Source organism: Lobosporangium transversale, assembly GCF_002105155.1.
Source record: "Lobosporangium transversale strain NRRL 3116 chromosome Unknown BCR41scaffold_18, whole genome shotgun sequence".
Taxonomy (NCBI): domain Eukaryota; kingdom Fungi; phylum Mortierellomycota; class Mortierellomycetes; order Mortierellales; family Mortierellaceae; genus Lobosporangium; species Lobosporangium transversale.
The window spans coordinates 687,392-712,411 of record NW_019028996.1 but is presented as its reverse complement, the minus strand read 5'-3'; the positions used below and the strand labels follow the sequence as shown (position 1 = coordinate 712,411).

Here is a 25,020-nt window from a genome sequence, read left to right as displayed (position 1 = left end):
ATCTAAGGGTGCAATAAAGGTATCTTTATTCAGGGGGAACTATGCTACAGAACTAAATAGAAAAGTAGACCTATTTATACTAGTTAATGTCCTGTTGCAAGGAATGCTCTAGAAATATGGGCGAAATACTATGTTGCACAAAATTATTATAGTGATTTTGCTTGCATATGGACACATATCCCTCCTGAATTATTACACAAACTATACTGCGGTATGCCGAAGAGGATGAGGGAGCTATATAAGGCTAAAAGAGGGAACATCGTTAGGGTAAAGGAGAAGTAACAGGAATAAATAAAAACAGGAAGTTGCTAATTGCCGTTATAGATGCAATGAGTGGCTGAAAGCAAATTGCATTTAAATGCTAATTAGGCCACTGATGGCGATGACGATGAGAATACATGGAGGTGAGACAAATGGGAATGAGAAATGGTGGTGGCAGGGAAGATCATAAAGAAGAAGAAGGAGAATGAGAAATAAATGTTGAAAAATGCATCAGTTTTGGCACGCACTATACATTGTCAACAAGGAAGATCAAATTGGAGAAAGGAATGACAATGTCAATATTTTGAAATTATTGATTGGCTTTAGGTGACGACAGTACAACGGCAGCTTAGCTTGTATATCATTGACTGATGTTGTTAGTTTCCATGGAACTTTATTGACAGGAACACTCTAATCTGGCAACAATATCCTTCTTGGCTTGACGAAAGACGGTCTAAGCCAACTAAAAGGTACCAGTGGTGAATCTGATGGTGCAATCTTGACGGCTCGCAGATTCATAAGAGTTCTCTCTACCATGATCTACAGAGTGGAGTTAATACTATCAAGTTTTGATTTAATACGGCCTTCATTCGCTATCACAATTTATTTAAACCATGTACCTTTGTTGTCTCAAGGATTTCAAGGAGCCTACAAAGTGGGAACATGTTCTCAGCTTTGTTGAACAAGTAGCAATCTGCATACTTTTTAAAAATATATACTCCCTCAGCCTGTATGGTCATCTCATAGAACTCCAAGTTGTATCCTACAGACAGAAGAGCCGATATTAGCAATGAAATCAACATAAAGGTACATGAGGCACCATCCTACCTTTAAGAAGAATCCCTATGACTGACACAGGACCACTGGGCTCCAGAACGATCATAGCATCAAGAGAGTGCTTCAGTTCCTGTCCCAGCTTGGTAAGGTCGTCCCATATCTGTGACAAGCCCTTATTAGCAGCGGTCTTGCCCTCCATATGAACCAAGGAACATGAATGGTCGCGAAGTTGGGTCACAAGAGAAAAGTCTGGGAAGAGGAGGCGCGAATCTTGCCCTCTTGTTTCATCCAGCACAGTTGTCCTTTTAAAATATAAGGAAGAGAGCATTAGCGACTTCTTGAACAAAAGATATTCACAACACAAGGCTTAGAACATTACATACCACTTGCTGCTCGTATGCTTGATCGACCCAAATGTCACATTCAAGCAGGGGTCGATGAGGTATCGAATAAAAGTTGCCTCATTCTCAAGGCTAGGAAATGTCCATAGCTGTTGCGACGAGATCAGCTGCAGCAGGGCCTGGTGGAGAAGAGGAAAACAGGGAGGGTTGCTTCTCAAAAGCTTTGAGTACTCGTCGAAGTTGTTACTTGCTGCCAGCGCTGCCCATTTGTGGCACTCAATGATCATGGTAGACTTGAAGTTATTGATCTTTTTCTTGCCCACAGAGTCCCACATGGACTCCCAAACATGGTCTTGGACCTCCCCCTGCAAGCCCCAAATCTGGTTCTCCGACTCCAGAAGGAAGATAAAGTTGATAACGCTATCAGACAACGCGGTCAGTAGTCTTTAGTACAAGATAGAAGAGGAAAGGCGCTGCAAGGCAAAGAATGAAATAATAAAATAAAACGTACAGCATCTCATGGGGCCGCGAGATCCCATAGTTCTCTCGAACTATGCGATCTCGGAATGTCATTAGGTCCTTGCTGATGTCGACACCATTGTACATCCATGATGTTTCGAGTATGGAGTCCTCTCGGCCACTCCCTCCAAGAAAGTGGTAGACATACCTATCCGACTCTGAGGACGTCTCCGATCCATGGTATGAGTAGAGTGAGCCAGAGGTTGTTGTTGTGGTGGAGACTGTAGAACCGAAGCTAACCCTGCGCCGCTTGCTTAATTCTGCTTCTATCTCATCCTCAGATTGCTTTTTGGCATTCTAGCAAGATTGTTAAGAAGCAGTTAGTTTGTGTCCATTATATGGCTTCGCAGACTTCATAAGCACAGTTGGTTCATAAAATAAACAGTCAACCGGTTGACTTATATGATAAAACATGGTATTACACTTCAGGTCGAAAAATGTATTAACATATTCAATGCGCATTTACCTTAGTCCTCGGAGCAGCTGTCGACGCAATCATTACCTTGTCGAGCTTGGTAGGAGCGGTCGTGGTTGTCGCTGCCGTATCTAATTGGCAAATACTATAATTAAAGACCATACTATACTTATTTGCATATAAATATATTTCGCATCATTTTACCTGAAGAAGGAATTTGCTCATCGATCTGCGGACTTGAACCATCTACCTCAGTGTACGTATCGGAATGTCCCACGTATTTATTTTCCTTCAATCCAGTCTCTGCTGCTATTACAGAATATGGGCAAAACCGTCAGTTATAATAATTAATAATGACAATAATTAATAATAACAATATTAATACAAACAGTAATACTTCAGCCAATCCATAAAGGCACTCACCATAGCTCCGTTGTGACTTTGACAGTTTGTTGCTGTTTCTAAAGATTTCCTGTGGACGCTTGCGGCTAACTATTGTCATAAGGAGTTAAAAAAAAGAAGAAAAAAATCATATGAAAAAATAGGCACAGTTCCAAAAGCATACCTTGCTCCTCGTCTTGCGCATCCAGTTCATCCCATTTGTTTCTATTAATGGAACCGCTTGCGAATGCCTCCGAACCCTTTACTAACACAGCTGCTGTTCTGATTTGTGAATCTCTTGAACTGCGATCCATCCAGAATTGAGCAGCCTTGTTAATTTTCCATGATTCGAAAGCATTACGAAGCTTTCCTAGTTCCTCCTCCGTAAAACCACCTATACCCAGTAAACGGGAGTAACGCTGGTGTTCTTCGTGAGATTTAAGAGCGCCTGATCTGAATTTTTTGAAGTATATTTCGGGAGATATCTTGTCTTCATTGCGGATCCAATGTAGTTCCTCTTTAGAAAAGTTCATGTGGGCTTTAGGCATATTGAAAGTACCTAATAATTTTTGCAAAAAATTGATAGTGATTGCAGAGATATTGTAATAAAGTCAGCTTACAAGAAAGGTAACTAACCAGTTGGGTTCAAGGAACAAGAGAAGTGTGGTCAAGGATGGAGGAAGCAAATTATAGTAAAGATATGATGTGCAATAAAGCCAGACTAGAGGAAGACTAGGTAACTAACCAGGTAGTGTGCAAGGGATCAAGAGAAGTAAGTGGGCAAGGGATTAAGAGAAGTATGTGGGCAAAGGATCAAGGGAAATATGTGGGCAAAGGATCAAGGGAAATATGTGGGCAAAGGTGAGGGAAGCAAGTATAGTAAAGATAAGGTGTTTATTGCTACTTGATATGAGATGGTACTTCTAGACTATTATATGTCTTGGTTGAGGTGGCAGAGTCTTCCTCGTTTGATGATTGATTACTAGTCGTAGTCTTGGCATCGGATCGGGTACTCTCCTCTTGTTTGTCTTCCGGAATATCATTGGTCAATTTGGAGTCATGCGGATGAGTCATCTGGTCTTGCTGCGGATTGCGCAGCATCTGTTTGCTTGCATTAGCTATTAGATCGCATCAAGATTATCATTAGTTCTTGCCGTAATGACGTCATCTTAATCCCAACCTCCCTTGTCCATGTGAGTGACCATTGTTTACACGATTTACACATATTAAATCAGTGGAAAATCTACAAAACGTGCACTCAGAGATTATCTCTCTCTGACAGGTATCCTAGTGTTGTACATTAATCAATAAGAACAGTAATCAAACGGATTGGATTGTTTCCACAACAAAAGAATTTAAAAGCAATAAGACCAGCGAGCACACAAGAGCCAAGTGCTTTGAGCAGCTTCCTCAAATACACTAATGGCTGGAGTGGTTTTGACATGATCCCACCATGATAAACATCAAGATGAGACGAGGTGCTTTAGTGATAACGAGGGCACAGGAGCCAAGAGTTTGATTTCTACTTCAGAACTTCCTCAGTTACACTAATTGAGTAGACCAAGGTGGAAACGCGTCAAAAGGCCAAGGTGGTTTAGACATGATGCCCTAATGATAAAACATCAAGAAGGCACGAGGTGTTATCACTAAACAAGACAGCGAGCGCACAACAGCCAAGCGATTAGCTTCAACTTTGAGCAGCTACCTCAATTACACTAATTGAGTAGGCTAAGGAGGAAATGTATCAAATAGCTGGAGTGGTTTCGACAGATGCCTCAACGATAAAACATCGAAGTGGCACGAGGTGCTGCCTTGCAAGAATGAAAACAAAATAATAAGTAAAATAACAAATAAAAAAAAAATAAAAAAAAACAACCGTGTACTTGTACGATAGTGTGACGATTAAGCGTAGAAGGTGATGAGAGTGCTGAAACGGGTCTAACAATTTGGTTATAGAATAAAGTGAGTTATTTCCAAGGCGTTATAACGTCAAGTAATTTCATTTGAAAGTGCAAAGATGATAAGGATGTTGAGCGAGGAGGTGGCAGTAAAGTAGAACGAACAAGGCGCGCGAGAGAGTAAATACCCAGCAGTGCTTCTATTCGAACTGAAATTTGTCAATTGATATTTATTTTTTTAATCTGAAACATCATAATTGACAAAATTTCAGTTGAAATAGGAGCACTGATACCCAGATGGGTGTGTGATTGAGAAATGGTGTGCGAAGGGTGAGAAAAAATAAATAGACGTAGAGGAAAAGGAAAAAAATAAATTAGTGCGCAAAGAAAACGAGAAGAATTGTGAGGGTGAAAAAAGAAGGAATGCAAAGAGAGCAGTGAATGTAAAAGGCACGTAATGAGGGAGAAAGATAAACGTGTACAGAGTGAGGTAAAAAAAAAAAAAAAAAAAGTGAGAGAGTGGTGTGCTGAGAGAGCGTAAAAGAGAAGCGGAGTGGCAATGGAAGAAATTTAACGCGAAATCAAGTCTTCAGCCAATAATCAATCAATTAAAGAAGCGAATTAAGATTAATTACCTCAAATAAAGGTGCAGTTGTGTTGCAGGAGAAAAATGTGTAAACAAAGATTGCGAGGGTTAATCAAGTAAAAGAGGGGAAAATGGGACGAAAGAAAGGATGATTAGACACTTTGAGGAAACGAAGAATTCTTTTAAATGTGCGACTTTAAGGGGAATAATGAAAGTGATTCTTATACGTCATTCTTTTTTTTTTTTTTTTTTTTTCCGTCTTCACGTGTTCGTCAAAAAAAAAATAACACAAATCGTTTGTTCTTGCTCAACTCTCAGATATAAATCAATAACGATATTCCTGATAGAGCGCTGGAAAGCAGATGTCTTTGGGATGGTCGGTAGAAGAGCTTATTGTCTTTCGTTTAAAATAGGTCCTAAGGAGGTCCGTTCAGGATTCATGGAGTAGCACTTGTACAAAGTATTGGAAGTATAAAAAAACCAAAATTATGCCATTTTTGACACACCCAATAGATTATAGCACCCGAACCGTGAGAGGCAGTTCTTGAGTAAATGGCCGTAGAGTATCGAAAATTCACTATTTTCCACCACCTGCCCGCTTTTCCTTTAAAAAAATTTTTTTTTTCTGAAAATGTAACTGGTAGCGATTCTATGGCCGTTGGATTCGTAATTGAAAAATACAAATAACCTGAGGGTTTTGTGAGTTTTGAGTGTCTCTGTGTCGTGCTCTCGTTTTTACCAAGTATTGCAAAACTAATTATGAAATGGTTGCCTAGATTAGTCATATACTCTGTCTTGGTGCACTTATTACTTTACTACGGAAACTGACCTTCGTCAGAAAACGTGAAACCATGGATATCTACATGTCTTTTCGCACACGAATAGGAACCCTCAAAAAATATTTATTATCATGTGAATTATATATAGGAATTAAGTGATTTTAAGTTCAAAGGCGGATGTTTATTTCCTCTGGTTGCAGATCAGCAGTCCATTCTTCTTTCGATTTAAAATAACCTGATCCGATAACATTTGGAGAAGAATGTCATTGAGAGATACTTGTGTGACATATTTGCCTATTTAATTAACGTTCAGGCGAATGTATGATCCAGAGGTGTAGATCACTTGGGTGATGGGAGCAATATCGTTGCCATTTTCCAGAAATGACTTTGCGAACGCGCCCATCTGAAAGTATCCCAAGCGCGTTTAGAGATGTTGCTTGCCTGTGAAGGACCTGTTACTTCACCGAAAAAAGCCTCATATCCTCGAAGCTTAATGATGACATCAGGACGGTCAGCTTTGATCCGCCGACGTTTCTGAAGCTTCGATTCAGCGTTAGGACTAAATGAATACAAAATTAAAAGGTTACGTTATATTAGCATGTCATTCTATAAACCAACAGAAGATTGGGACACATGATTTTCAAACGAACAAATGAATATTATTATTAATGGAACCACTTGCAAATGGTTCTGAACCATTCACTAACGCAGTTGAGCCTTATTAATCTTCCATGTTTCGAAAGTACAGCGAAGCTTTCGTAGCTCCTCCTCCGTAAAGCCACCTATATCCAGTAAACGGGAGCAACGTTAGTGTTCTTCGTCTTCATTGCGGATCCAATGTAGTTCATTTGAAAAGTTCAACTGAGATTTAGGCATGTTGAAAGTAATCAAGCAATTAAAGAAGCGAATCAAGAATAATTACCTCGAATGAACGTTAAAGGTGCAGTTGAGGTGGAGGAGAAAATGAGAAAGATGTGAAAACAAATGCGGGAGGAAATCAATCACGATTTAGTTCCTCTATCAGAGTACATTGACTTTATTGATTCACAATTCTACTTTCATTTGGGTTGTCCGTCTGGCTTGCCTTCTTCCTGCATCTCCAGAGCTCATCTTGCAGATCAACCGCCAAAACATGTTGCTTGATATTTTTTAATTCGATTGTCTTGTCGGCGTAGGATCCACACGATCTGCTCCAGTTCTGTAAGTTTGTTTCTTGAACTCCTCGACCATGTCTTGCGGGACTACAAAAATAAATGCAATCTCGTCAGAGGAGCTAATCCACTTTTTATCTTGCAGAGTTTTCAGAAGCTTCTTGAAGTTTTCACTTTTGATGCCATGTTTCTTGTTCGTCGTAATCTGGAGTAGATACATATTTCGGAGCTATTGACATATCCACACAAGAAAAGGTCTTACTCTTTGGCAGCCACAATGATCCTTCCATATCGTCCTTCACATATTCATCCTAAGTATGAAAGAATTTGGTTTTCGGGCCTTCTCCGACTTCAATAGTTATCTCAGTGCCATCATCAATGCTCTTGGCCTTAAAGCTACGACCGCCCAGCCGCAGTATACGCTGCACATAGTTTTGGAACATTACTCCTTTGCCTAGTGGATTACCATCGACGAGCATTCTCAACACCTTGGCACGGGTACTCTCGTCCGATAAAGTATACACCTTTTGCATTACATCATTAGAAGCCTGTCGTAATTCGAATCCTTTATGATCGTTTGTTGGATAACGGTGAAAAATCTGGCTGCTAAACTCCAATGAATCCCGGCCCTGCATATACTGTATTATTATATTTGATACATCATCCCGGAGGTTGGATAAAGCAAGCTCAACGCGTTCTAATGCTTCCGACTCGGCATCGCCTATTTTCCCATTATTCTCGGTTCCCATGGAGCCATGTGGTACTTCCATATCACCCTCTTCATGATTTCTTGGTACCCATTCGCGCTAGAAAGTAAAGTTCTTGGTGATACCGAGAAGATAGTCCTGGCTTGCGTGAGCTCTGGTGATGGTGCACTGTCGACTGGGAACCAAGTGTTGGGTAGTTGCAGGAAGGGCATGAAATCCTCCATGTCCCCATATCGAACAACATATCGTCCACCGAAAGCATAGCACTTTGAACTTTCCTTTTTCTGGATGATGGTAATAGGCGGGTCTTCCTCATTGCTAACGGCAAGCAGCCGGATGGCGAAGTATACGAGAAAGGATGATTTCCCTATACCGGCTGTCCCTGTGACAACAATTTTGGTTGCAGGCTCTCTATCATCTCCATTTATAAAAAAATCCTTGACGACCGTGTCGTAGAGTTTTTTGAAAGCTGACCTTACGTACAGATCATTCATGTTGATCACAGAAAGCTTTGTCCCCAAAGGGCTGGATATCACGTCGATTTCTTGAAATGATGCGTTTTGGAGGGAAGTGGTAGTTTGGGGTATTGAATAGTAGTGGTTATCCTCTCCCACCATGGCGCCAATATTTTTAAGTATTGAAACCAGTTCTTTACTCATAAGGCTCCGCAGGCGTGGAACACCGTTTATTAAAGCCTTTTGGGCAAGTCCTGCTGCACTAATCGTCTCCAGTAGGCTCATGTTTTCTAGCTTGGCCTTTTTGAGGGAACTCCTATCACTCTCGTCATTCTCTAGCTGATCTCGATCCCTTTTCGAAACTGTTTGTTAAAATATAAACAAATAGAATAGTTTCAGAAGGTAGTTTTGAAGCCTTAAATCGAAAACATCAGTCGACCACGAACAAGAACTAAAGACATACCTCGCTTCGGTACTTCAACAATAATGTAAATGAGACTATCTGCTACTCCGCCAGTATGGAGTTTTTCACATACGTTGTCAAGGACCTTGATTGATTGACCCTTTGGACAACTTGCGTATTCCCTCCCTTGTTGCACCACCAGAGATGAGTTTAAGATACTCCACTAGGAAAATAGTCGCTGGTGATTCCTGAGCAAAAAAGTATCGGTGATTCTCCTCATTGATGCCTCCAAGTCCTCTAATTAATTAAATTGAATTCTTAATATAGCGCATACTGCGAAAGAATGAAGAGTAATTCGATGGACATCACTTACGAGATGGAGATGACGTTCGGCTGATTGGAGGAGAAGACGAATGTACTATTATACTTGGTTGATTATACTTGTTGGGGCGACTAATTGGAAAAAAAAAAAAAAAAAAAAAAAAAAAAAAAAAAAAAAAAAAAGTAATTAGACGCGTCATCATAATCATCAGTGTAATTGAACAAATAAGAACAGCGCTTACCTGCAGATGGACGCTGAACAATGACATGGATGGCTTTCTTTGCTGGTGTGGTGCCAAAGACCTCAGAGATCTCGCTAGTTGGGTCTTCCAGCTCCTCAAGTTTCTTTCTCTCATCAGCAGTTAGATTGTTGAGTGTAATTAGTCTTTTTGGCGCAGAAGAGATCGAAACATGATGGAGAACTAAGTCACTTGCGCGGATGTCGTCAAGCAAAAGGTGATTGTTTTTCTTTAATCGCGTCCTTGAGATCGCCAATAGTATCGTCGAAAGCCAAGCTCAAAGGAAATGCAGTGGGATCCCCATCGAAATACAAAAGAGTTTAATTTTTTGGGTTGTCATTTTGGTATAATTGCGCGCAAAAAAAAAAAAAAAAAAAAAAATAATGGACACTAAAGATTAAGAAAAAAGAGAGAAAATGATTGAGAGAATGTGTGAGAGAAAAATGAAGAGTGTGCTCACTAAAAATAAATTACGTACACAGTGTGGTGCAAAATTTAAGCTTCTTGCCTTGTTTTTTATTCCTGCCGCAGCATAAAAATTAATTAATCATCCATCATCATAAAATTATATACCAACATTATTATCCCACACATTACTTTCTTCACAATATTTGTTTACACCTTTCTCTCACTCTCCTCCTCCACTAACCTTTACGTTTAATCCGAGGTTAATTAATTAGCGGATGACGACTTGATTTCGCGTTTAATTGCCTTCCCACTCCGCTTCCTTTTTTTACCACCAGCAAACTTTTTTTTGTTCGCACACTGTCCCTGCACAGCTGGTTTTTTTTTTTTTTACCTCATTTATTTTCTCATTCATTTCGTGCTTTTTATTTTCACCACTCACTTTGCATCCATTCTCTTGGACTTATCATAACTCTGTTTATTTCATTTTCATTTTAATTTTATTTTTTTTTAGTTATCTCACCACTTACTTTGTAATTGCCCCCACTACGTTGCTTGGGAGCCTGGTTTATAATAATCCTCTCGTTCACTCTGCTCCTCCTGAGGTAAGTGATTGGTATTCTTGAGCATATTCATCAGCAATGAAGTGAAATGGTTTGAGAATCTCTATCCCATGTTACAGACTTAGCAGTGTGATGGACATTGTTGACATTTAATTGATGTCAAAGTCCTATCCCTGTACTCCTCGACTGCCCGAATGGCGGAGGAGATGTCGACCAGGTGCACTGACTGCCCGAATGGCGGGTGCATCAAGGTATAGTATCAAGTCTCGAGGTTCTGACTGCCCGAATGGCGGGAATCGTTTGCGCCTCAACTCATTTCCTTCAGCTGCTGGTGTTTATGCTTTTTCTGTTTGCTTGGGTATCGTTGATGACTTTTGACGAAAACGAATGCACGAATGCTATGGACCCTATTTATTTTATTATTATTATTTTTTCCTTCGCTCACAGATTCCTAATATCTTGGGTTATGTATCAATGCTTGAAGGCGAAATGAAGTCTATTCATCTATCATATTTGACACGATTCTTGCGTACATGTTACTCTCCTTCCCAAAAGCGCCCCATTTGAACCAATTATACTTTAGTTAAAGGTAATCAGTTAGAGCTTAATTCGTTTTACGCGACTATGCATCTTTTTTTTTTTTTTTTTTTTTTTTTTTCTAAAGTCACTGTCTTTTTATTTATTTTATAAACTCACATTCTTTTTACTTTGTACACTTTTATTTTCTTTTTTTTCACCCCACTACCCATCTTTCAGCAAACATCATTACCCTTTCATTCTTTTTTTTTTATTTGTCCTCACTCTGTACACTCTCTTTTATTTTGATACTCTCTCATTTTCTGCATTCCTTTTTTTCATTCTCATCTCTCCCGTCAGCGCTTTATACTGACCAAACCAAACGAACTTACAAGTTTGGTCAGCGATACTACCAATGAATGCCAGGGCTCTTCTGTGATACAGGCCTCTCTCGCTCTCTTCCGTGTACTCTGGGCAGAGACTGATTCCGTTACAGGCGAAGAACTCGAAATCTCCTCAGGAACTATTTGAGCGTTGGGTAATTACGGCCTCTATTAATATCAATTAAAAGTATAGATCATTCCCACACTTGCAGCTAGGGTAGTACCTGACTCTTGAGTGCTAGCCTTTGTCGTCTCGGGTTCATCTATCGTGCCTAAGAGATTTCCTTACGTCAGCATTGATGAAGTCGACCTTGCCGAAGAAACAAGACGTCCAAAGAACAACACCTACCTCCTCTCGCTATGTCTCAGATGAAACAATGTGTAGTGTTAGAAACAATTTCAACGAGGCCAGGTTGGACAGAGGACAATATCATCAATAAAAATACCTTGTGAAACCTCTACATTGGTGAAGAAGGCGCGTGTTAATTTTTTATCAGATCTACAGAATACAAAAGTCATTGCGATAAGTACACTTACTTTCCGTATGTTGTTGGATTGACGTTCGTATCATCGAAACTGCTGCGTTTGAGCGGTCTAAGGTCCCCAAGACACAAATGTCATCGTATTCCTTTCGGCAGCTTTCCATATCGAGTTGGTACAAAGATGCTGCCCGATCGCCACGCAGGCGCTCCCGACCGACGTAGCTTACAAAGCATGCGTAAAGCTTGTCGAAGTCGGAGTGGTCGTGCCGGTCAGTGATGGCAAATAGCCTAAACGATTTCATTCTAAGAGTTTTGTCTCAAATAGAACATTAATAAATGTCAGTCAGCTGGCATACAGACAAATACTTGAAAAATAAAATGAATAAAGAAATATGAAGGCCCCCCTCCCCGCCGGCATCTATGAGGCATCAGATGAACGACATTGAGCATAACCAGTTGCGGAGGACTACTGGACAGTGGCTGAATGGCGACAATGGCTGAAAGAGCTCATCCGTATGAACGCACAGTTAAGAAATCACGTCCCACCCTCATAGACACGCTAGAAGCAGTAATCGTGAACATGACAAAAGGCTCCCCTCCTCGCCGGCATCAATGAGGCATCAGATGAACGACATTGAGCATAACCAGTTGCGGAGGACTACTGGACAGTGGCTGAATGGCGACAATGGCTGAGAGAGCTCATCCGTATGAACGCGTAGACAAGAAATCTCCACGTCCCACCCTCATAGACACGCTAGGAGCAACTGTGAAACGCAATAAAAGTCCTGCCATATGACCTTGATGACCAAGTAAATGAGATGCAAGTAAAGCAATAGATGCAAGTAAACAGCAAAGCAACGAGTCCCCTTAGATTTTAGAGGAGAGGAAATAAATATTCAGTCCTGAACTTAAAATTTCTTATTTCCGATATGCATCACATGACAATAAAAGCGTATTTCGTGAAGTGAAGTGAAGACAAAAAGGCGTGTCGGTACCCTTAGTCTTATAAGTAAAGTCGCTCATTTCAGGCCCAAATGGGCTCGCTCCACTTGGAGCCGATAGCAAGCACCGAAGCGCAACTTTTCAAAGTGGGTTTTACACTTTTCGAGGGGATTCGATATCTTTGGTAATGCGATGAGTGATTTAGGATATGATACGTGACCAATCTAGACAACCATTTCAAAATTAGTTTTGCAAAACTTAGTAAAAACGATGAAGCGCAACACAGATATACTTAAAACCCACAGAACCCTCAGGTTATATGTACTTTTCAATTACGAGTCCAATGGCGGTAAAATCGCTACTGTTTTCATAGCCAGAAAAAAAAGTTTTCCTTAAGGAAAAGCAGCTAGGTCGAAGAAAATAGCGACTTTTCGATATTCTATGCTCATTTACTGAAGAACCACTGCATAGAATACTGAAAACCAGGATTCATATCGTAGCTACAGCCTAGATGAGTAATACCCTGCTTTGGCTGGGCTCTGCCTCTCAAGAATCCGGCGCAACAACCCATTGAGTATGTCAAAAATGGTATATTTTCGCTTTTTTTTGTAATTGAAAAACTCTATACGGTTGTTGCTCCATGAATCCTGAACAGATTGACTTAGGAGCTGCTTTAAGCCAAAGATAATAAGCTCCTCTTTCGACTGTTCCAAGAGCGCCTGATTTTCAGCACTCTAGCAGGAGCTATTCACGCTTAAAGTCTGTATAATCCTTAATATTACTCAACTTTGTCGCAACTTTTGGTGCTATCTCGATAAATACTGAACGGATCCTTTTCATTCTTTTTTTATTTGGTGCATATTCATGCCTTCTATCATACATTGCATGGGCATGGCGCCGTCTTTTCGAGAAGGGTAGATATAATCACTCTAATAACGTCAGTAATGATTGCGTGTGAAATTTAAATGCGTTATTCATAGGAGAAACCTTAATTTGGTTGATTTTTTTTTTTTCTGTGTTTACTTTTTTTTATTAAAATCTAGTAACACTGCCGTTGTCGCTTCTTGGTTCCAGAAGTATTCGGGATTATTGACATACTATCTAGCGTATTTACAACGCCTCTCAACTTCCCTACATTCTCCTTTGACCTATCTAAAATATCAGAGCTCTGAAGAAACTTTCTAATCAGCTCAAGGCTCAAGCAACTCATCAGTTTCTTCGCTTTGCTGATTTTCAACTAGTTGAATCTCAGTTTGGTTAAACTCACCCTCCTCCTCAATTTGATATTCACCATGCTCAACAGCCATGTGTTTGTCCATGACCAAAGGCATAGCCTTCTGGAAAGACTTAGTGGACGATTTTCGTCATTCTGTTTGACTTTGAATAACACAAGCATATGCATACAAGGACGGCGCCGATTAATAAAGTATTGGCAATTACATCCTCTAATGGTATTGTTTTCATCGACGTTAATGCTATATATACCACGCCCAGTTGTTGGCGAGATAACGCAATAATACCCTTCAACGTAGATAACCAGACCTTGAAGCTCCTCAATTGTTTTGTTGTCTAGACATCTTTCTTGCAAGATATCTATCTTCCCGCCTTTGGAATGCCGGTCATAACGAACTACACTACGCATTGCCAGCGCTTGATAGAAGTCATCTACATCATGGCTTAAAAGGTAGATCAGCCTATCACCTCGGCAGTTAGTATGGCCTCGTAGAAAATGAGGCTTGAGATGATTGTGCCAAGATTCTACATAATTATTGGTGTCCATGCCGGCATAGAATTAGCCAACACGATATGACTTCATCCACCGTTGCCTACGTCCTTCAATAAAGTATCGTCCTTTGAGGTATTTCCAAAGTTTCCCCCCATTGTGCTCCGACCATTTCTTTTCGAATTCAACTATCTTCTCACCGGCACTTCGGGGGGATGGATCATAAAGAATCGAACGGAGTTCATTCATTGCGGATTGCCGAAGATCCTTGTTTTGGTTCCTATCGGCACCTCGAATTAAGGTCGAGAGCTTGCGGGCCCAGGCTTTCATCACATGCCATAGACACAAATGGACAGTTACATCCCGTCCAAATGCTTTACGGATGGCCTTGTATTCCACTTGAGCGTCATCAGTAGTAATGAACTCTGGGGCACCAACCATATCCTTAATATGAGAGAGCCAACTTGCCAGAGAGTGGTGGCTAGGTCATTGGTGATCATGAAAGCGACAGGGACGGCACTCATTCGCAGTGGATCCTGGATTATTATTGTAAAAAGCTCAAACTTGGAGCGGTTCGTTCCATGTGTCGAGTCCAGCCCAATACATTAAAATTTGAGCTGTATACAGATCGCTGAAAAGGAGACATGAATCCATGGGCAAATTTGGGAAAGACCTTCCCATCCTGTCCTTTCTAGAGGCAACTCTTTGTGAAGACGGTAAACTGCTTCTCTTGCTGCAGCTTTGACATCCAGAGCCTCATCGAGTCCATGTCGTTGTCTGATAGTTTTGTCAGTTTACACATGTATTTATGGTGGATTTTATAAACGTCCTCATATGTAAGGACATGGTCGCGCTGCAAACGCCCTTGCTTGTGAAGAGAATATGCCTGGGGCCCAGTCAAATTAATTTTAGCAATTATTCCTCTAGTACATAAGCCAAGACGAATCAAGTTTCGAATCCGTGCTTTCGTTGATTCCGTCATGGTAAGGTATTGAAAATCATTAACATCGCCGAGGGTATGTCCTGTGTGTCTAAAATAGTATGTGATCCGAAGCTGCTTTCTTCCACCCTTGGTTGCATATTCGGGATCCTCACTGTCGTCTTTCATGTTGTGGACAATGAGTTTGGCTGTACAACCAGCTTTCTGGCTAGGCTTCAAGACGCGTCTCTTTTTCTTTTCCCTTGATTCCTGCCCAGGGTCTTGAGAGATAATTTGAGGAGAGCCTTGAGAAACCTTTTGGGGGCCATTTTCCGTTCGTGTCTCATGTCCATGGTGGCATTCATAGGTTTCAACATAAGAAAACCTGCTTCTGCCACCTGGCTTATTATCATAATGCTTGCGCATTACCCAAACAAAGAAATGATCGCGACCGTCTCGTTCGAGCCAAGTGCTGAAGTCCTCCTTGTCCACGTAAAACACACGAGGGAGATAGTCGTACTGATTTGTGCGAGTTTCATTTACAATTTCCTTGATCGTGGTATCATCAACAGTTGACTTGATCCATTGATAATCATGCAACTGGGAAGACAAAAGTTTGGTTGTTATTTCATTGACATTCGCATCGGTCCCCTCGCTTGGCTCCGGACTTTCTGAGCTATCCGTTCCCGCGGTACCAGGATATGATAAAGGATGAATGCTACTAGGAGGTGGCTCATGCTCCGCTTCTGGCTCGGAATCCAACGCATCACTCGAATAGTCATTGAGGTCAAAGTCCGACTCAAGAAAGTGTCTAAGAAAAATTAATTTTTTTTTTTTTTCCTGTTTTTTCTGTTTTTTCTGTTTTTTTAAAAATAATGATAAAATAAAAAGGCCCCAGACAGCTCCCAGTGAGGGCTTCCTTGGGCCTCATAAATGGCTCAGCCCCACTGGAAATACCAAGGTGATAGCCTCACAGAAGTCACATGGGGGGGACCAACAGAACTAGTCAAAGAAAATCGAGGACGGCAGAAGATGGCAAAAAGACGGCAATTGTGCCTGAAAATTATGTGTCAGAAATTATTTTCGTTTCTTCAGGGGACAGTGCGTTTCTGTAAACTCCTGCCTTTTTGGGGAGGAAAATGCTTTGGTTTTGTTATAATTTCCATAAAAGGGAACAGAAAGTTGGTAAACGCACTTACCAGTTTTTTTATTTTCGCTTGTCAAAAGCGCGTCCAACCAATGCTTATAGATGAAGTATGATTTTTATTTTCTTATATGCCACTGCAGTCCATTGCATTCTCTTTATTCTGTCCATCCTTTCATCGGCCTACATTTTCCTCTTCTTGTTGCGTCGAGATCCCAAAGCCATTCTGCTTTAGCCGTAGCATTCAGCAATCGACTTCTCATTTCTCTGACTTTTGTCATTTCGCAGAGTTAATCTTAGAGAAGTCGATTTTTTATTTTTATTTTTTTCAAAAAGCAAAAATGGAAAAGGAATTTGGATTCTTTTCAGAGGAACGGATGCTGCCAGGGTCAAGTCTAGGATCAGCCACGGTGTCTACAATAGCGTCTTCCAATGTCCTCACAGCTGCACCGTCCTTAGATGTAGAAATATCACCGCTACCGCTTTCCCCATCACTTAAGCGTTCCAGAGGACGTCCTAAGAACGCATCGCAAGCACCACAACAGCAACTTATAAAGTCAAGAAGTCAGCTACATTCGCGTCCGTATCAATCTTTGCCCGCCGAACCCGCGGTCAGGCTAGATCAATAGCTTGATAGGTCGATACCTTTGCAATATGTTTCCGAGTATCAGAGTCAGGACCCCCGGATGCTGAGGAACGATTCGTTGATGACATGAATGACTGCTCAGGGATTAAACCAAAAACGCTTGCCTCATATCAGCCCACCTATCGTCTGTGGAAGGTATGTAATGGATAAAATTTAATAAGGTATTCGTATTTTCCTCTAATGCTATCAACTAGCCAGAGGGTCTATAATATTAACAACTCCATCTAATAAATCATTCTTGACATGGGCCCTTAATGTGCTAAACAGGCATTTTGTGAGAAATATCGCGAACGGTATGCAGATAAAGATGGTCGTGCCCTATATCTGGTGGACTCACAGGATAAAGTCGTTTGTTTTTTTCGAGAAGTCATCCTCAAGAAGACTATACTCAAGCGCACTAAACCAGGAGCAGATTTCCGTACGCACCTTGCCGCTGAGGAGGATTCTTCGGCTATACACGGGGCTAGCCTAGTCGAAAGTATGTCGAGCAACTGTGTATTATTTAAGGTGCCGCGTATATGACGACATAGCAATGTCGACATTCTGTTAGTATTATATCGTTTTTATCGAAACTTCCTCTCTCCCCATATTCTCCTCGCCGTTGGCCTTTGACATAGTAATAGAAGCTGCTCCAGTCGATAAAACTGGTAAAAAAACCGTATCGGTATCACTCGGTACTGAGACTATAAAGATGGCTAAAAAGGTCCTGATTCGAATCCATTCACTACAGGCCGAGCGAAACGATGTGAGTTGGGATCTTTCGCCATCTCAAATGAAGCTACTCCAAACCATCCTTATCCAGCATATAGAGAGTCTTCACACTCATGTCGTTCGATCGGGTGGCAGGCGTGAAGCAGGCTGTACACTTCGAGATTCTTACACCCCCGTGCAGTTCCACAGTATATTGATGGGACTTTGGACGAAGGAAAGACATTCGCCAAACATGCGAGCGCGTGAGTATGATACTAATTATCGGGACATGTTCTGTCTAACTGCACGGCATAATATGCTGCTTCGGGATGAGGATCTTCGAAACTTAAACTTTGCGGATTGCTTCAGCACCATCATTACACAAAGAACTGAAGGAGGACAACAACCAATTGGGCTCACCTTCAAAATTAACAAGGGTAAGACCAACAAGAATAATGAAAACTGGTATGCGTGTGCATTGCGACATGAAGATGTACGTAGATGCGTCTTTAGTGCTTTTGCCTTTTACATGTATCAACTTTGGCAAGTAAGTTCTCAATTTCAACTTTATCATGCTGTCTTTTTTTTTTTTTTTTTTTTTTTTTTTCTAATTTCATTTTTTTCTTTATTGTGTTGTAGTAATGATGAATGGATTATATTAACATTCTTTTCTTGTTCTACTTTCTATTATCCTAATATCATCTTTCATCACAAGGGCTCGGATCACGAAAAATCCAAGAGCCTTCAAATTAAAGACGTCGTAAAGTCAATTAACAGTTCTGACTTCGTCCAACTCAAGGTCATTCCGGGCAATAAAGAGAGGACAAAAAGTCTCGCCTCTCAATCAACTTATCGTACTGTGGAAGCCCTTTATGATCAGCACAATGTCAACAGTCCTAGGAAAACTCATGGGGGCCGTCATGCTGGCACTATCGAAGCCCATAGGCTAGGTATAAGTCAGGATGATATTAAAGCAGGCGGGCGGTGGACCGCAAAACGAGGCCGCATGGAAAGCTTTTATTTGCCATGCTTGCCTTCGAGGTTTGCTCTTGGGATGGCAGGGTTCTATTCTAAGTCATTCTTCCTCCTTCGAAACTCTATCAGGCCATCGAATGCCCTGCAATTGCTAGTTTTTCCTTGGATTGAAGATATCTTTGGGAAAAATAACAAGTGGTGGAGAGATGAATGTTTGAAGGAAATGGACGAAGTGGATCCAAATAGTCTGCCCAATATTCGTGCAGTATGTCTTCCAGGTTGCTCCCATCTAGGATCCAAGGGCACAAGCGCTGCTCACTGTTGAACACTTATAGTTTTCCTTTGGAAGAATGAAACACTTGGACAATATTGGAAGCCACTGTAGCAGTGAGGACAGAAAGAGGGAGGATAAAGTCTGGGTAGGATAGAGTGAAAGTTGGGAAATGCGCGGAGGAGCGGAAGCTATTTAAAGATGAATGTAGTGGCATCGTAATGATGTAGCTTGATACATGGATTTTACTGATTGATTTTTGCTGGTTGGTTGATTTTGCTGATTGATTTTGCTGATTGGTCCTTGTAAATCGAGAAGCCGGCTGTTTTCTTCTCTTAGGAACTGGATCTGGCCTACTCATGAGTTGATGAAAGTTAAACGAACAAATTTGCCCGTTCTACGGTCCAAAGAATAGTTAATAAACACCGGGAAAGCCTTTGAGCGTCACACACCCTTTGATCTGATTTACGCTTTCCATAATAAACAGCTCAAGCAAGAATTATTCTCGATTCCTAAGCCTGCTAAGCACCAACCCACGGCAAAACTCAAGAGCCCTATCCCTGAATTTGAACCTATTGCTTTTCCCAGGCATTTGTTCAAGCATAAAGCAACGATTGTCGGATGGCAAGGCTATGAGCGGAAGTTCGATACAAGGAGACTCTGACCATGGGCGATTTTTTAGAGGCGCACTACAAGCAAGGAGGAGTGGCTCTGTGGCACCGCTTTTTTACTACCCAGAGTCGCCTCATTCGGGACTAGGTGTAGTGTTTGTTCTGCGGATTGATGACCAGCTCTACCCTGTGTTTGTCCAGACGAAGCTCCTTGAAGATATCTCCCCAAGAAAAGTAAAGGAGACACGACTAACAATACATGAGAGCAAACTCAAGGATCATCTTCCGAATTTGGCCTCGTACTGGGGTTAGCAGCCAAGCAATGATTATAGTGGGCTATTAAGTATCCACAAAGAAACATAGCAACGCATTACACTTGGACAGTGTATTGGTGCAGCTGTCACGGGATTTGCCACCATAGCGGCCATCGCTTCCTTGTGTGTTCCGCGAAGCTGCGCCTTGTTTCATCATTAAATATCAGCACCTTTCTGAATAGGCATGCGGTGCGAGCGATCACGGACATGGATTTGTTCATCCACAGCAATTGAGGCTACACCCAATTGTCTGGATAATGAGGAAGCACAGTACTTGTATGTAAATAGTAGTAAAATAGTCAAAGAACTTCCAGAACCCTTACCATTGCAACATCTCTCGCGTCCACATACTGCGCCTTTTAAGGTATTCTCCCAGTTTGCAACTTTATTCCAAAAAAGAGGAATACTTTCTCCTAGAACAACGTGCTGCTAGGGATCTGAGCGATGGCTGGGAAAGGTTTTTTTTTTTTTTTTTTTTTTTTTTTCGAACCGCGTGCTTGTCGTATGATAAGTTAATTCTTTGTAACCCAAACAAAGATTCATCTCTCTCCATTGTTCTTCCACCACAACTACCCACAATCAAATTCCCGAAAAATAAAAAATAAAATGTCATTCATGGACAGATTCAAGAGTGTAGCCCAGGGTATGTTATCCATATGATATCATATTCATGCTTTGGAGTCAATAAAGAATCCAGTTCTTGTGAATTTCTACTTTCCATATGAGTCTTTCTGTAACAGATGAATGAAAAGAAAGCTATGTTTCCTGTTCAGTTCAGTCAATCAGTCTTACGGATGATCCTGTTTTAGAGAATGGAATTATTCGTGTTGATTGTATTTCCCTTTGAATCTATTTTTTCAATTTTGAATTTTGCCGCTACGAAGAAAAAGTGAAAGGGTTGAACAACAACAGCAATCGACATTCTACACATGGATGGTTATACACGCATTTCATATCGAATATGCTTGGCGAAAGTAGCCCATGATTTCATGCATGTCTAATACCTTGAGGAAGATCATTGTTAATAGTCTTGCATTGTTCTGTCCATTATAAATAAAATTAGACATGGGCAAGATGGCTACTGAGGCTGGTAAGCGCTTCCAAGAGACCGCCGCCGTGACAACTCGTCAAATGACCGATACTGCCAAGAATGCCAACATTTCCTCACCTCTACCCGACGAAAATGTCACTGAGGATCTCAAAAAGGCTGCCAATTTGCTCCGTAGCTTTGTCGACAAAGAGGAGAATGAGACCGGATTTGATAACATCATTCCCCCTGGGATTTTACGCAAGGCCAAAGGACTAGCCATCTACACTGTCGTCAAAGCTGTGAGTCCCTTTGGGTTTGCTCAATTCATCCTTCCAAAGATCCTATAGCTCATAGTACTTACTTTATTATGATTTTGTTTATCTTTTGGACCATAGGGATTTATTGTGAGTGCACGTGGAGGCAGTGGAGTAGCAGTGATCAGGAAGGATGATGGTCAATGGTCTGCTCCCAGTTTCATTGCAACCGGAGGTGTCGGATTCGGAGCGCAGGTGGGCGCAGATGTCACAGATGTCGTTCTAGTGTTGATGACAGATGAGGCTGTTGAAGCCATGTTCGTCCAAGGTGGAGGCGTCTCTCTTGGTGGTGGTCTATCTGTTAGCGCAGGACCTGTAGGTGTTGGGGGTGAGCTCGGCCTTGCGACTAGTTCACAGGTTGTTGCAGCTGCGTCATCTGTCTTTTCATACACAAAATCCAAGGGTCTCTTTGCAGGTGTTTCCTTGGATGGTACCATCCTTCTTGAGCGCAAGGAAGCGAATGCGGCATTTTATGGACGTGCCATCTCTGCAGCTGAGATTCTGAAAACCATGCCTCAGCCTCCCGAAGCTCTTGAGCTCTATACAGTCATTGAGATAGGTCTTGCTCGTGAACTGTAGTCTTATAAATAAAAGGCGGTCCAAATAGCCAAATAGCGCTTACGGCATGATGATGGTGGATGGTGGTCATAAGAATTGTATAAAATTCTTGCAGCTGCAGGCGCATTGGGCAATTGCTCATAATCAATCCAGCCCCAAAGGACCATGAAACTGAAAAAAAAAAAAAAAAAAAAGATTTGCTTCATAATTTCGTTTCCTTTCTTTCATTCCAAATTTCATTCTGATCAAATCATTTTGTTGAAAAGCCTAAAGGACGTAACACCAACCTATCTCTATATTAAACGAAAACTCCCTTCATATGACCACTACTGCAGCACCAACGTCTGGCCTGCAGGCGACCGAGCCGTCGCACTTCCGCTTTCACAAGATCTACTCCACCGCTGTCCAGGCATATCTCCCGGGCCAAGACTCTGAAGCTGCCTACGACAATAGCGCCCGGCCCAAGAATCTTGATTACTATGCAGATCTTGTTATTGTGTTTAGATACAGCATACCCGGAAAAGGCGTCTCCAAGGCAGACTATGAGCAAAAGACTATCAAAGCATACCAAAGAGTGCTCCAAAAGTTAGACCGTGTCGGACTCCAGCACGAGACTCGCCCGGGGAACAATAATACTCTCTTCATCTTCATTATCTGCCCTTGGACCGTCTTGAAACGTGAAGCAACACGCAGCAGGTATTTGTTCGTGTTCATATGGCTGGATAAACCCATTACATTACAATTTGTTTGCATAGGTGATTCGTAAACAGCATCACTAATCTTTTTCTATTTCTTTATTTTTTATTTTTTATTTTTTATAAAAAAGTATCCAAGATTGGCTAGCAGGTGTCAAAGTTGCTGACACAGAAGAAACAGAGCAGCTACTCAAACCAGCAAAGTCGCGCGATAATTCTTTGGATAGTATCAGTGATTCAGACCGTATCCGCCTTATTACGGATCTCATCTCTGGATTGCCTGGAGAAGGAGGCGCAGGAATTTATCCTGGTCAAGATGAGTACGTTGAAAGTATCCTGCCTCTTCATGACAAAGCATTCAACAAGGTACAACAATTATTAAGTTTGGGATATTGTTTTTTGTACGTCACTATTTTTTACTTTTTAACAATTGACATCAATTTATTTTCTATTATGATCAGGCCTGGCTCAAATCCTGGTCAACAAAATGGATTGTGAAGGAGGACGACCTCTCAAAAGTCAGAGGTCAGTTTGGTGAGAAGGTGGCCTTCTACTTTGAGTTCCTACAGTTTTATTTCCAATGGCTGACAGCACCCACAATTCTTGGAGTGGTCGTCTATTACTTGGGATCGCCTTTCTCCATCTTTTACGGAATTTTTGTGATCTTGTGGTCTGTCCTGTTTACAGAGTGTTGGAAACGTCGGCAGAAGGAACTCTCGCTCTTGTGGGGGGTCCGCCATGTATCCAAAACTGAGACGAGGCGGCCTGCTTTCAAGGGTGACACTGAGAAACGTGACCCAGTGACAGGGGAGATACTACCATTCTTCTCGCCCTGGAAGCGATGGTCACGAAAGCTGGCTGGAGTCCCTATCGTCATTGGGGGTGCATTAGCTTTGGCTGCTGTGATTACCACTGTATTCAGCATAGAAGTTTTTCTGACAATCTACTACGATGGGTATATGAAGAGTATATTAGTAAGTGCTACAAGAGAAAGTGATATTCTCTCAAAGAAGCAAAGAAGCATGATTGCATTCCAGGGCAGTCGACTTTTTTTTTTTTTTTTTTTTTTTTTTTTTTCATATCAATATTTACTACTTACAATGAAAATACTGATTATTCCTTCTTTTACCATAAAGATTTATCTGCCTATGGCTCTATACTCACTTGCTATTCCCAACGTAGCAGCGCTGTGCAAAACTATCTCCCGACGCTTGACCGATTACGAGAACTACGAGACACATGCCAGTTATGAATACCATTTGATGCAGAAGGTCTTCATTTTCAATGCTCTTACGAGTTACATGTCGATCCTGTTGACGGCATATGTTTACATTCCATTCGGACCTGAGGTCATCTCCACCTTCCAGAGCTACGGTATCTCGTTTTCTAAGGCAACCATAGACTCAGCCATGTTGCAGAATCGTCTCAAGGCCTTTATGATCACTACACAAGCCATCTCGTTCGTCACGGAGACGATTGTACCATGGTTGACTAGGCGTGCTGTGACAAAGGCAGCTAAGCTCCAACAGGGTTTAAATAAAGAAAAAGGATCTTCCAGCGCTCTTTCAGTGGTCGATGAACAGGACTCTGAGGAAGCCAAAAAGTTTTTGAAACGTGTGCAGAAGCAAGCAGACCTGCCTACATACGATGTCAATGAAGATTATGCCGAGATGGTTTTGCAGGTAAAATCCAGGTCCTAATCATGCTTGCAGTTGTTTTGGAGAGGGACACATTTGAACTCCCACTTTAATATTGTTTATTTGTTTATTCTTTTTATGTTTAGTTTGGATATGTGTCGCTGTTCAGTGTGATCTGGCCGTTGACAGGTCTTTGTGCATTTGTCAATAATTGGATCGAGTTAAGATCTGATGCCGCCAAGATCAGCTATAATGCTCGTCGCCCAATCCCCTCGCGAGCAGATTCAATTGGACCCTGGGTTGACAACCTTCAGCATATCACTTGGTTCTCATCCTTGACCAATGCATCGATCCTCTATCTTTTCCATGGCTCGGATGGCCATGGAGTCCGTTTGAGTCTGGGCATGCTCCTGCTGTGTTTGTTGATCTCTGAGCATACATATCTGGGGCTGAGGACATTTGTGGGCATGGTCCTGGACAGTATCCCAACGAAGGCAGAATTGGGTGTGCGTAGGAAGGAATTTGGTGTCAAGAGCAACTGGTTATCGCGGTTGAGTGATAGTATTGGTGTGACTTCGGTTGAGGGCATTGCAGTCAAAGGGCTTGCAAGACGGTCGTTTGAAGCAGATGTAGTGATGGCGCAGACATCCGAGGCCACAGTAGGAGGAGTAGCTCTTGGGAACGACATTGGCATCCAGGCAATCCGATCTAGCCTTAAGACTCACTAAGAAAAAAAAAAAAAACGCGTTGTTTGGAATATGACATGACGCCATAACTGTTTCACGGTTCATGTTTGTCTAGGAGGATAGGATAAAGAGCCGACTAAATAAAAAAAAAAAAAAAAAGCATTCTCTTGGCTTTTTTCATACTTTTTTTTTTTTTTTTTTTTTTTTTTTTTTTTGGCAATTTTTCGTTCTCTCCATTCTTCCATTCATACATTTGTCTTGACATTTACTTTATTTAAAAAAA

General features: G+C 41.5%; 7 protein-coding genes across 7 annotated transcripts; 4 read left to right on the top strand and 3 right to left on the bottom strand.

Moving 5' to 3' along the window:
- Nucleotides 1-1,023: 1,023 nt before the first annotated feature.
- BCR41DRAFT_405983 (hypothetical protein) lies at nucleotides 1,024-3,242 on the bottom strand (the record flags this gene model as incomplete). The annotated part of the gene is made up of 6 exons (XM_022029388.1): nucleotides 1,024-1,823; nucleotides 2,047-2,195; nucleotides 2,365-2,444; nucleotides 2,518-2,622; nucleotides 2,737-2,805; nucleotides 2,879-3,242. The coding sequence occupies 6 exons, from the start codon at nucleotides 3,240-3,242 to the stop codon at nucleotides 1,406-1,408; spliced, it is 1,185 nt and encodes a 394-aa protein (XP_021881547.1). The 3' UTR covers nucleotides 1,024-1,405.
- A 341-nt stretch (nucleotides 3,243-3,583) lies between these two features.
- On the bottom strand, nucleotides 3,584-4,136 carry BCR41DRAFT_422197 (hypothetical protein). Its single transcript, XM_022030117.1, has 2 exons — nucleotides 3,875-4,136; nucleotides 3,584-3,812 (listed from the first exon to the last, which is right to left on the bottom strand). The coding sequence occupies exons 1-2, from the start codon at nucleotides 3,897-3,899 to the stop codon at nucleotides 3,595-3,597; spliced, it is 243 nt and encodes an 80-aa protein (XP_021881546.1). The 5' UTR covers nucleotides 3,900-4,136; the 3' UTR covers nucleotides 3,584-3,594.
- Nucleotides 4,137-10,437: 6,301 nt separating this feature from the next.
- Nucleotides 10,438-10,786, top strand: BCR41DRAFT_353667 (hypothetical protein). The gene has a single exon (XM_022024202.1). The coding sequence runs from the start codon at nucleotides 10,488-10,490 to the stop codon at nucleotides 10,692-10,694; it is 207 nt and encodes a 68-aa protein (XP_021881545.1). The 5' UTR covers nucleotides 10,438-10,487; the 3' UTR covers nucleotides 10,695-10,786.
- A 3,060-nt stretch (nucleotides 10,787-13,846) lies between these two features.
- Nucleotides 13,847-14,702, bottom strand: BCR41DRAFT_353665 (hypothetical protein; the record flags this gene model as incomplete). Its single annotated transcript, XM_022024201.1, has 2 exons — nucleotides 13,929-14,702; nucleotides 13,847-13,901 (listed from the first exon to the last, which is right to left on the bottom strand). Coding segments are annotated over exons 1-2 (431 nt in total), but the record flags the coding sequence as incomplete, so codon positions are not given.
- A 1,666-nt stretch (nucleotides 14,703-16,368) lies between these two features.
- BCR41DRAFT_62302 (hypothetical protein) lies at nucleotides 16,369-17,248 on the top strand. The gene is made up of 2 exons (XM_022030945.1): nucleotides 16,369-17,091; nucleotides 17,224-17,248. The coding sequence occupies exon 1, from the start codon at nucleotides 16,442-16,444 to the stop codon at nucleotides 16,937-16,939; it is 498 nt and encodes a 165-aa protein (XP_021881543.1). The 5' UTR covers nucleotides 16,369-16,441; the 3' UTR covers nucleotides 16,940-17,091; nucleotides 17,224-17,248.
- Nucleotides 17,249-20,318: 3,070 nt separating this feature from the next.
- BCR41DRAFT_353662 (hypothetical protein) lies at nucleotides 20,319-21,806 on the top strand. The gene is made up of 3 exons (XM_022024200.1): nucleotides 20,319-20,460; nucleotides 20,881-21,146; nucleotides 21,243-21,806. The coding sequence occupies exons 1-3, from the start codon at nucleotides 20,424-20,426 to the stop codon at nucleotides 21,738-21,740; spliced, it is 801 nt and encodes a 266-aa protein (XP_021881542.1). The 5' UTR covers nucleotides 20,319-20,423; the 3' UTR covers nucleotides 21,741-21,806.
- Nucleotides 21,807-21,915: 109 nt separating this feature from the next.
- Nucleotides 21,916-24,872, top strand: BCR41DRAFT_336615 (calcium-activated chloride channel-domain-containing protein). Its single transcript, XM_022022036.1, has 5 exons — nucleotides 21,916-22,415; nucleotides 22,546-22,780; nucleotides 22,876-23,388; nucleotides 23,551-24,096; nucleotides 24,198-24,872. Exons 1-5 carry the CDS (start codon nucleotides 22,039-22,041, stop codon nucleotides 24,777-24,779), a joined length of 2,253 nt encoding a protein of 750 aa, XP_021881541.1. The 5' UTR covers nucleotides 21,916-22,038; the 3' UTR covers nucleotides 24,780-24,872.
- Nucleotides 24,873-25,020: the final 148 nt, after the last annotated feature.